The 12275-nt window shown below is 37.8% G+C and overlaps 1 protein-coding gene across 2 annotated transcripts; it reads right to left on the minus strand.

The window, feature by feature from the left end:
- LOC109946785 lies at positions 812–7590 on the minus strand. Of its 2 annotated transcripts, XM_020555572.1 has the most exons (12): positions 7227–7590; positions 6490–6571; positions 6344–6408; positions 6171–6233; positions 5774–5854; positions 5339–5497; positions 5162–5260; positions 3649–4808; positions 3327–3553; positions 3020–3174; positions 2371–2409; positions 856–2222 (listed from the first exon to the last, which is right to left on the minus strand). In XM_020555572.1, the coding sequence occupies exons 1-12, from the start codon at positions 7347–7349 to the stop codon at positions 1155–1157; spliced, it is 3321 nt and encodes a 1106-aa protein (XP_020411161.1). In that variant the 5' UTR covers positions 7350–7590; the 3' UTR covers positions 856–1154. The 2 variants fall into 2 exon arrangements, with proteins under 2 accessions (XP_020411162.1, XP_020411161.1); XM_020555573.1 differs by lacking the exons at positions 6171–6233; positions 6344–6408; positions 6490–6571; positions 7227–7590 and having other exon boundaries at positions 812–2222; positions 5603–6130.

Consider the following 12275-nt stretch of genomic DNA (forward strand, 5'->3'; position numbering starts at 1 on the left):
TCTAAAGGCAGGGACCATTTGTGATCGCACATATTAACCTTGAGAACCACGAATGACAAAAAAAAAAAAATTAAGGATGCAATTTGATAATTTTATAAACCTTAGAGACGTTTTGTGATAATAAGCTTTTAAAATATTGCTCTGGTAAAAATATATATATATATATATATATAAAGTTTACAAGGAATTTATAGCTTTAACTATATTAAAGATAAGACTAGTTATCACCGCATTTGACCCCACTTTTTCGATTATTCTCCTCCTCAATATCATTTTATATATATTAAGAAGTACAATATTCTTTTATCAATTTGAAAGATATATAATTACAATGTTTTGATTTTTTTTTTTATATTAATGCAATTCAAAACGGGTGCTCCAACAAAAAAAAATTGCTGGCATGGATCATGCATCAAATTCATTCTGTGTAAGGGTTATTAGGAAACATTACAAATAAAGCCAACTCGTTAGAAAAAAGAAGAAGAGATATTTAGTGATATACCCATTCTTAGCACTAATAATATAGATAAACCTTACACCATTGAATTTCTATAAACAAACTAAAAAAAACCCAAAAAATGACAACTGGCCCTATTGAATTTAAGTTTTTTTTTTTATGAGGTTTTGAAGTTGAACTTGTTTTAAGAAATTGATGGCAGTTTTGTAATTTATATGAAGTTAAAAGCCTTTTTACTATGTTGTAAATAAGTTTTTAGTGTGTTTCTAAAGTCCATTTTATATAGGGTATTTTTATAATTTAGGCCCCTATATTGGGTATAATAGTGAATCACCCTAAAAAAACATCCTTGGCTACAATCTTAAAACGTACAGTTAATTAATGGATAGTTAATTTTGTTTTGGCAAACAACACACTTACATACATAAGAAAACAGTGAAGACTGGAACATGAGGCTGATTTTTTTTGTTCTTCCCATTTCTTTCTCCTAAAAGGTAAAAGGGAAACAAAAACGACGACAAAATGGTATACCTCCTGTGTTGGTGATTACATGATTGCACAAGCCCGGCCTATGTACACCGCCTTTTTCTCCCTGAATCTTACCTGCTGTGTTGACTCATGACTGAACTACTGATCAAAAGAAAAAGACTCATGACTGAACTACCACCACACTACCGTCCCTAGCTAGAAAAACAACTCATGGAGCTTCAGTTTTGATACTTCCCACAGACCCATGAGTCTGAGAGCTCCTCTCTGGACTTCCATGACCCACAGTTCCATTCACCTGATGTGGTGCTGGCGCTGGGCTAAGTTGCTGGCTCACCTGAGACTGTTGGTCAAATTGTTGACGAAGGCTAACCTGACTCTGAGGTGAACTTACATGCTGGAGTAATGGCGGCACCATATCTTTTTGTGGTTGCTGGATTGGTTGATGCACCTGTGGTTGTAGCTGCTGCTCCTTGCTTAATTTACTAGCCAGGTTTGGAATATTTGATATGTCCATTGGAACCCCATGACCTGCCTTTTTTTGAACTGGAGCCCTACTCATCAAGGCTTTCATTCCTTGGCCTTCTGCTGCCCTCAACTTACTTGAAAGCCCTGTTGAACGATCAGACATCAGATCGGGAAGCGGCTTGCTGTCATCTAAACCAGATGTTCCACAACCAAGATTGTTAAACTGGCCTACATTTCCAGCCCGGGGCATCTGTCCTCCCAATGCCCTAGGGGAAGTGGAGGACCTCATGCCTGTGACATTACCAAATGAACCAAGACCAGCATTTCCAAGCCCCTGGTCTCTACCACCCTGCTCAGTCATACCACCACCTACACTTGTACCCGATCCTCCAAGTTCCAATCTGCTCTGTCTGATTTCATTTTGTTGTAGTTTTCTTTGTCGCATCTGATGCACTAAATAGGCACGCCTATTCAGAAGCTCCTGGACTTGCGGCATCATGCAATTGGTTTGTGCGGCAATGGTGAACGGTAGTTTGGATACACAACTATTTGCGAGAGCTGCCCATATGTTTTCAGAATGGAGCGATTGGCCCCCAGAGAAAATATTCTGTGATGGGAGTTGCATGGATACGAGACTGAGTCTTGAAGGTGATATCCCTGGGGTTAGAGTTGAAGAAGGTAGCTCGATTGTTCCAGCTGATGGAGTGCCAATTCTAATACTAGCACTACGCTGATTGCTCAAGCCACCATCAGCCTTGAGAGGTGTAGGCTCTATGTGATCACTAGATAGGTAGTATCCCTCCCGCTTCATCTGTACAAAAGAAAGAAAGAAAGAAAGAAAAAAGAAGAAGAGAAGAGTAAACAGCTAAGTATCACTTAATGCTGTGAGAACCAAACCTAATTCATAAAATTCCCCAACAATTACAAACCTACCAATGTAGTGAACTCAGTAGACTTACCAATGTAGTGAACTCAGTAGCCAAAAGGTCTGCAGAATTCTGAAAAGCACATATACACAAAGGTCAGAACAATATATTTAACTCAGATACACGATAATGTAAATTGAGTTCCTTTTGCTTTTCTTATTATTTATAGTTCTCTGACGGAGGCTGGATATATTTATTGTTTGTTTCACAATATACAAAAGTTTGTATAAACTATTAGGCCCCTGTGATTCCCCTTTTCCTAGTTATTAACTTTTGAAATTACAAGAGTAATAGCAGAATAAACTAACAGTTGAAAGCCAGTTTGCCACATGAAAAATTTGGAATGAGGAAAGTGTGACATTAATGTGAGCAATCCAAGGGATGAAAGCCAGTGGTAAGAATGTCGAAAAGTAGAGAACAAATAAAGACAAGGGACACCACAATTCAGAAGTTGTCCATAAAAGATACGAGAAACAGCTCAGTAGTTACTTGCAATAAAGGAAAGATCAGTAAATCACTGGCTTTACAATATAAAATAGACCACAGTGTAATTTAATTTATAAGCACAAAATAGATGTGAAGGGCTTAATGAAAGAGATTTATTGCATTCCAGAATCCAAAAGGAATATCACAATCATATATCAGAAGAAGAAACTCTCAATAATCACAAATGGCAACTCACAGTGCTAGTAAAGGCTGGTAGGAGAGGATAATCGATTGAAAACACATCTTTTTCGATTCCATAAAACACGCTTGCTTCAACACTTCCCTCATTAAGCTTCTCTGATATGACCAGTCTGACCTGAGCCTTTCTATCAACGATGGGAATCCCATTTTCTAGGATGGCATAGAATTACTCAGAAAGAGCAGAAAGGTAGCAATGAGGAGTGAAAAATTACATATGATGTGTGTGCATATATATGCACTTATATGTGTATATAAATACACACACACTCACACATAGGATACAAAAATTAGCAGTTCCTCACCTTGAGGGATGTGAGACTGACGTAGAAAAGTCAATACCCTCCTATTCATACCGAGTCCCCAGTCCATGGAGCATTCTGTGAGAGAATTTTTATCTGTGGAAGTATTATCCCAGTTCTGATTATCTTTTGAAGATAAGAGTTGGAAAGCAACCAATTTAGTAATGGGAAAAGAGGGTCTCCTTTGCACAGATGTGTCCAATTTACACTTCCTGTCATGTAGTCCATACCTGAATGCATTAAAAATATTACACATCATAACAAGCAAGACCGTAGAAATAGAAGCATTGCAATATAACTGGCATGATTTTAACTATGATATTACCTCTCAGTTACCGCTTGAATCTTCAAAAACCTCTCAAGGACAGGTTCAACTTTAAGTTCTGATGGTTGTGAGATATTGCTCGTGCTAGCACTAGAATCAACAGCCTTTTTTCTGGAGCGTTTAGGACCAGAGTTTGTTTTTTGCTTTGCAGGAACAGATACCTCTGTGGGCAGAGAATTTATGTTTGGTGAACTTGCAGATCCACATCTTCCATGAGTCGTAACCTGACATTTCACCAAATCCTTTCTCATGTGAGTGACACTTCTGTTTTGTATATTTTTGTCAACAGGTTGACCCATGTTCTTCCATGATGTATCAGCAGGTATATTGTCTCCAAATAGAGTTGATGACTGTTGATTCTGTGATTGCGCGAGATTAGAATGAACAAGCATCCTGTCCATCACAAAGTGTCCCTCTTTAATCTTTCTAAAATATGAACTGAGGAAATTATTTTTGTCAGGCTCTAACTTAACATTAGAAGTAGCCATTCCAGCCTGCAGCTCTGAGATTCCTTGAAACCTTCTTGTCTGGTCATTATTTATCACCCGCGAGGGACGCACTTTCTCCTGAGATCTTTCATGTGGAACTTTTCCTTCCCCTATCCGCTGAGGCAACAGCTTGTTCTTCCACTGTAGATAAGGTAGAAGACTGTTTCCAGTTTGGCTTCCAGTAAGCTGTTCATAAGATGAGTCTATAGGCTCTTGCTTGGGTTTTTTAAGAAGCGGTCCTTGAACTGCTTGTGAATCACATCTAACTATCTTACTAAGAACCGATGCACTGGGTTTATTCAAATCATTATTAGAGTCATTAAGGCTGCGTTTGGGTAAAGAGACAAAATTAGATGTGGTCATCACTGTTAAAGAAGACTGGTTGCAACTATCTTCTACTTTAGATATAGGCTTCGATGTTGAAGGATTGGATACTGAGTTCTCCAGTAGAACGTTGTTTTCTTGTGGATTGACAGCAGAGGTTGATACATTGTGCTCCGAAAATGTAACTCCTCTTTCTTGATACGATAGACCAAATAGAGAGCTGCAACTCTGAGTAGCACAATTAACAGGAATGCTTGTTAAACGAGATGAGTTGCTGAAATCTAGGTCAGTGTTTGATGCGTTACTCAGCTTTCGCTTTTTCCAGCTCCACATAATTCCAAGATCAACCTACCACAAAATGTTAAGAATTAGCTAACCTGCAAGTCAACTACAATCATGCATGCTCAACAAAAGATAGATACATTTCCCAACAGGAATCATAACTTGAAATTTAGATAGAGTTTATCAAATGCGCAAAAAATCCAAAGGTTGACTAAACATGTGCTTGGGGCATGAAAACACACACAAAAGATCTAAAACTGGCATGCTACTAAAGCCTAAAAAGTCAAATACAAATTTAACTAGTATAGAAAATAAAACAAGCATTATAACAAATAAGCAGAACCCAATCTGTTAATTTGGAACTATCTTTAATCCTTATGATTTGGCAGAAGTTACACGAATTCTATCACTTCTAGTACCTTCTTGCTTAATGGTTGTCCGGAGTGTATGCCTTGCAATGGCTGTGGATTTAGATGAAGATCAGGTTGCAGAGCCTTGAGAATGTGAGATTCAACTTCCTGAACAAGAACAAGGAATTGAATATGAGAATGAAGCAATATGCTTGAATTGAAAGCTGAGGATCAAAGTGTACCAACCAAAATATCACTGTAGGTCCAAGAAGCATCGGAGATCGACAAGATGTCCTTGACAACATTTTCCATGCGCATATGTAGGAGAACCCTGTGAACAGTTGGAATCTTTTTTGTAGAATTGGCAGCTCTTCCTTGGATAAAACAACCGCGATAGTCTTGAATCTGCAAGGAAAACATCTCTATCAGTTCATGTAAATTTTATAGTCCAAGTAAGAACACTCCAATCATTTAAAATTGCATAAATTTTTTTGTAGGCATTTGAATAACCTATGGAAGAGTAGAAGTAAATGTATCTTCTGATGGAAACCTCGTGGTTCCTTTAAAGAAGACAAACTTATATACCCACTGCCAATGAACAAACAAACATTGTAACAAGGATCACTAAATCAATGATAGTTAAAATACAAATATAAACACAGACTTATAGCTTTTCCTCACCTCACAAAGGATGACTCCATTGACATATTTGCAGGGTAAACCATCAAACATATCTCCAGGTAACCAACCACACTCAATCGCCTGATGCAAAAAAAAAAAAATGCAGAAAAGAAATTATGACTGTTAAATAGACAGTTAAGAACATGAAGCCACGCAAGTGGAATTTCCCATCAACCACAAGCATCCAAAAAAGCCACTGGACATGACATAACCCTCCAAGATCTAAGTAGAACAACAAGATAGCATGGCTTGGTACAATTTTTTTTTGCTTTTTATCTTACTAGTCAAATTTGAGCAGGAAGGAGAATGACTGAGCCATATCCTAGTCAACATAATATGGTTCACAAAAACTTAAGTCACTGCTTCAACATTTCGGCAAATAATGTATCATACTTACAGAAAAAAGTGTCTCTGATACTCTATCATATGGATGCAAGTGCTCTGGTATATCATTGAGAAACTGCCAAAGCATTAAGGTTTGTGTTAACAGCCAGTGGAAGGATTACATGTGATACTATAGTTCAATAAATGCCAAGTAATTTCTGTAAGCGTCTATTAATGATTGCTAACCTCGGTAGCTTTTCCCACAGAAAAGCCATTCTGAAACAACTTCAGTGAAAAGGATACCTCAAAGTCTGCACAAAAATGGACTATCAACAAAAGAAGATTTCTCAGTCAGCACATGATATGATTGCAAGATCAGAGTGATATATTACCGTCTGAAACTGAATGCTGTCGAAAATTGACTAATACAGTTGAAGGATCAGCAACCTTAGCTCCCATTCCAATAGAATGAACCTTCACCACAATTACATGCTAAGACTTCATGCAGACTAGTTTCTGGACTAATAAAATGATAAAAGGGTGGGGAGAGAAGAGGAGGGAGTGAACGTGGTATAGTTGAAATAGCTCAACTTTTGATGAGAGCCACCGGACTCATCCTGCCTTAACATGTTAAAAATTTAAAAATGTTCAGGTCTACTAGAGAATTGTTGACTTAATAAGCACCTAGAAGACCAACCTTACCCATCACCAACCATTAGAAGATTTAATAATTTAAAAACCTTACAAGCAATTGATAATGTATTTCAGGAGCACCAAGTTATCAAACCACTTACAGACTTATCTATTGCCCTCCCAAATCCCAGAGATAGTTCCCAAACGCAAAATTAAGTGGAAAATAAGTAGACTGATTCGAAAGACAGGGGACCAAAAAACCCAAAAAAGAAGAAGACGAAAGTCCGCACTTTTCGGCTTCATCCATGCAGTGCAGACAACGAATATCAATTACAGAAAAACATAAACCCATTGTAAATAAAAACCTAAATCAGAAAACCCAAAATCCAATTGAGACACTTGCTAAGAGAACAATGAAGAAAAACAAATCAATCATAGAAAATGAAACAGACTGAATAAGGGGTTGGCTGTTGAAAAAATCATATCATCCACAAACCTCGTCATCTCTCTCCTGAGAGTCAGAAACGGAGTCATCTTCATCGTTGTCTTTGTCCTCCTCCGGAAGCACCTTTGGTTTGTACCTCGTACCCGTCTTTGCAACCTGGAAAGACACGCCCATGTCTGACGAGTCACTTTCACTGAGCAATTTCCTCAAACACCTTTTGGTTACAGAGCTAGAGGTGAAATCTAGTGCATATATATAAGTGTGAGATGAGAGAAATAGGGGCAATGTAAATGTAATGTGCCCTAGAGTTGACGCGAGAACTTCCCAGTACGTTCTGGTTTTTGGAAGGTCCCGGATTATAGGTTGCCACCTTAGCCATGAACACCTACACGTAGTAAATATACAGGTCGTAATTGATATAAGGAAACTTAGTTTTGGCCCCCGTCCATTGAATAATTTACAGCTTATGATATGCTGCCGTAATCCAATTTTGTTTTTATCTTGTGTTTATTGTTCGGTGGGTGTGGGGCTGTTTTAATTTATTTCACTTTTGGGGCTTTTTAAGACTTTATTGTAAAGACAATGGCCACTTTGGCGCGTTATGGTTGCGTGAATGAAATGTGTTGGTCATGTGGGATATTTGCCGGAGAATATGTTTGGTCTTATCGTATAGCATCTTAAATGTGCTCACCAATACACCTGAGTAATGTTGTGGTGTGGTTGGGCTGCATTATTGTCTGTGGATGCGAGTTGCGTGGCAATAGCTGATTGTGGCACATATACCAAATTAAGAGAAAAAGGAAGTTGAGAGTTGAATTACTAGACCTATAAATCCTCGTAATGGTACTAACGTGTATTAATGCTTTGTTTGCTTTATATTACTAGAACTTAATAAACTACATGTTTGTAGACTCGTAGTAATAAGGACCACAAGATGGACAATAATTGGATCCTTTGGGAATGGATGAGATGAGAGTTAAAGAATCATTTAAACTCCAAAGAGGGAACTATTTCTCCTAGGAATAACATTTCAGGTGTAATAAGAAAAACACAAACCAACGTATGATATGCAATTAAATAGGTAATCATGTTAAGGTTACGAGACATGAGAGGAAAAAACAACGTATAAACAGAAAAACATACGGAAACCAAGGACGGAGCTAGAATTGTAAAATTGGAGGGGCCGAAGTAGAAAATACAAGTATATAAAACACTTAATTATTCAATACTTACATGTTTAGAGCTAAATATTTTTAATGAGGTCATGTCTAATTTATTTTAGAGGAAATTTTAACTTAAATTTTAAGTTGTTTATTACAAATTCTATATATTATATATAACATAATAGAAGAGTGATAAAAATATTGGGGGGGGTCAGGGCCACTCCAGGGATAGAAGTGGCTCCGCCATTGATGGCAACGTATGATGCAACCAAATAGATAGAAACATTACGGTTGCGATATATAAGAAAAAAACAATGTGTAAATAGAAAAACACCCAGCAACGTATGGTGCAACTAAATTGATAGCAACATTACAGTCATCAGACACAAAAAGAAAAAACAACAACGTGTAAACAAAAAACTACGTGGCAATGTAGGATGCAACCAAATAGGTAGCAACATTATGGTCGCAAGACACGAAAGGGAAATACAACAACATGTAAATCATATGGCAATGTATGATGCAACCAAATAGGTAGCAACATTATGGTTGCATTACATGAAAGGAAAGAATAACGTGTAAATGAAACCCACCTACCAACATCACTATTGCGATACATTAAAGGAAAAAATAATAAGGTGTAAAGGAGAACCACCTACCAATGTTACGATTGCGAACATGAAAGGAAATAATAACAACGTGTAAACAAAAGTCACCTACCAACGTTACGGTTGCGAACATGAAAGGAAAGAATAACAACGTGCAAACGGAAGTCACCTACCAACGTTACGGTTACGAACATGAAAGGAAAGAATAACAACATGTAAACGAAAGCCACCTACCAACGTTACGGTTGCAAACATGAAAGGAAATAGTAACAAGGTGTAAATGAAAACCATCTACAAAATTTACGATTGCAATAGATTAAAGAAAAAAATAACAATGTGTAAACAAAAGCCACCTAACAACGTTACAGTTGCGAACATGAAAAGAAAGAATAACAACATGTAAACGAAAGCCACCTATCAACGTTACAGTCGTGAATAAAAGGAAACAATAACAATGTGTAAACGAAAACCACCTACCAATATTATTATAGCGAACATGAAAGGAAAAAACAAAAACATGTAAGCAGAAAAAATAAGAAAAAAAGCATATCAACATGTTATGTGAAGAAACTGATTTTCCATTATAATATTCATATGATCATTATACAATATATAAAGTTTGTAGAGAATAATCTATAGTTACAACAAGTCATTATCACAAACATAAATATGGAGTTATGGTCCAATAACAACGTAACTGACAAATGACCATTTCCTATCATTAGTATGATTAACTATTGTAACTGAAATACTATTGTAACTTCATAACACTCCCTCGCAAATCGAGGGTGCACAGCACAGCAAGATTTGAATGAAGAAACTGTGTGGTGATGGAGATGGCAGTAGCAGTCATCTGTAGTAGTCTAGTAAGGGAAACAAAAAAGAAAAACTCCAATCTCCAGAGTTGCAACAGCGGCATGAGAGAAACAAAGTAAACATAATGCCCATTGAAAGGCAGTAAGTGAAGGAGAGCATGAGCTCATGGAAGGAAGGAATAAAATGATGGGCTGACATACAAATCAAATGTACCTAGGAAACAACTCTAGGCACCTGAGAAACATAATGCTACCTAGGAATCACCCTCTAGGTAGGATAAAGAGAAATAGACAATGTTGTAAAGAGGAATGAGAAAGAAAAATAATTCAGACAAGTGCATTTTTTTATTTATAAAAATAATAAAGATGAGGAATGGAAACAAAAGAAAATTCATCACATGGAAAGCAGAAAGGGATGCGTGCAGAGAGAAAAGAATGAATATTTGAAGGGAATAAAGGGGTTAAGAGAGGATGCATCACAATAGTAGAGGATATGAGGTGAAACCAACCTGGGACATAGAGAAAAGAAAACGAGAGCATGAGTAAGTTTGAATTTCAAGGCACCATAGAAACAATAAGGTATGGGTAAGAAAACTAAGGGGGAACAGAGAAGTAATAAAGAAAATATTATCACAAGAGGATAGAGGCCCATATAGATTAAAATATAGAAGGATGATTGACCCAAAAAACAATAATAAGAAATAAAGGAGGAAAGCAAGTGAGACAGAGAAAGTAGTCAAGAGAGAGAGAGAGAGAGAGAATAAGATGCAAGAGACAATCCATGAAAAGGAAAGGAAACTCAAGATTCCAGAGACAACCCATGATAGGGAGAGAGAAAACACAATTAAAAAGAAGAGAAGAGAATACCCCAGTAACATAAAAGAATTATAAAGAAAAGAAGACAATACCCGAGTAACAGAGAAGAAGAAAGGTAGAGCAAGAGAGCACTAAAGAAGACAGAGACCAACAGTAAAATCAAAGAAAGAGATTGGGCTTAAGAGGAGAGGAGAACACATGTTGAGCATAGATAGAGCGTGAGAGGCCAATACAAAGGCAACAACACAGTGATAGGGCTTGAGTGGCCGATACCAAGTTGACAACACAGAGGAAGAAACAAGGGTTGTACAAAGGAAACATCGGCTGTGTAGCACGGCAGAGAAGGCTTGGCGAGCGTTGACGAGGCTCACAGAGGAAAGAGAGACGACTCGATGAGCGATGACAGGCAGCATCAACAAACAAGGGAAAAGTATGGAAACCACGATAGAGAAACCATCAGAAATACATGAGAGAGAGAACCCACGATTGCAGACTATGATAAGGCTCGTGGAGGGAAGAGAGACAGCTCGGCGAGAGACGAAGAAGTGGAGAGAGATTTCAAGTGGAGAAACCAACGATAGAGAGGTGTGATCTTTGAGGGAAAGGAAAAGTTTTTTTTTTTGCTCGGTTTCAACAGAGAGAAGTGGCCCAACATTGATGGATAACAAGGGGCTAGTAAGCCAAAAGAGGGACAGGCAGTGGCAGTGTAAGAGAACAACAACGGTAGGATAACATGACATGAGAGAGATAAAAGTTGGCAAGGAGAAGACTCAGTGAGTGGTGACAAGGCGAGCAGAGGAAACAGAAATCTGGCCATCATGGCCAAGGGAGATAAATGGAGTTGCCATGGGTTGCCACAAGATAGCTCGATGGAAGAGAAGGTCCACAATGAAGATGGTGCGGTGGAGACACAAAAATAACGAGCTAACAGAAGAAAGGGTTGTAGTGGTAAAATAAAGGTGCGGCTACAGCTAAGGTGGAAAGAAAAAACATATTCATCTTTGAGAAGAAGAGAGGAAAAAGCAATATACATACAAACACCCTTATGGGTGAGGAGTGAGGAGCGAGGAGCGCCAACGACTCTCAATGTTGGCAACTGGAGGATCGCTAGTCGGCGTTAGCTATTAGCTCTGATACCATGAAGGAAGTTGAAGTTCTACCCCAAAACTAATTGGCAATGGGGGGAGTAGCCCAACTCCTTATAAGCCCTTGCTAGGTTTCACAACTTTCCAATATAAGACTCTTTACCTTCACATTCTCACGTTATGCAACTAAATAGATTGCGACGTTAAGGTTAAATAACATGAAAGGAATATACAACATTTTCCAACAAGTTACGAAAAATATTGTGTTATGATAAAAAAAATTCACATAAGTTTTTGTTTTTAATCTTCTTTGTATTTTGCCATGCAAGCATCCAATCGTGAATCACGAAGGAGATGGTTTTTCTTATTTATTGTTGTTGTCGTCGTCGTCCTCGAAACGAAGGAGATGGTCTTTGTTGTTCTTTGTTGTTCTATTTCAATTTTTGGTGTTACAATCGGAGGCTTTTTTTCCCCCCTCCACCTAATCAAAGCCGCATTGCAAGTTGTCAATTGTTAGGTGAGGCCCGTGATGGCCCAACCCAAAATATATCCGAAATTCATTTCCCTTGGCGTTTGCAAACTTGTAAGGGTACCACTCCCGATTTTCAACGAA

The sequence above is a fragment of the Prunus persica genome, chromosome G1, assembly GCF_000346465.2.
Source record: "Prunus persica cultivar Lovell chromosome G1, Prunus_persica_NCBIv2, whole genome shotgun sequence".
NCBI classification, from domain to species: domain Eukaryota; kingdom Viridiplantae; phylum Streptophyta; class Magnoliopsida; order Rosales; family Rosaceae; genus Prunus; species Prunus persica.

Excerpts from the sequence above, each read along its gene's own strand:
- LOC109946785 (XM_020555572.1), bottom strand. The coding sequence starts at position 7,349 with ATGGGCGTGTCTTTCCAGGTTGCAAAGACGGGTACGAGGTACAAACCA. Across the intron at positions 5,855-6,170 it reads TATCAGAGACACTTTTTTCT|GCGATTGAGTGTGGTTGGTT; the intron begins GTAAGTATGATA and ends TTTTTGCATCAG. Across the intron at positions 2,410-3,019 it reads TACCAGCCTTTACTAGCACT|AATTCTGCAGACCTTTTGGC; the intron begins GTGAGTTGCCAT and ends TGTGCTTTTCAG.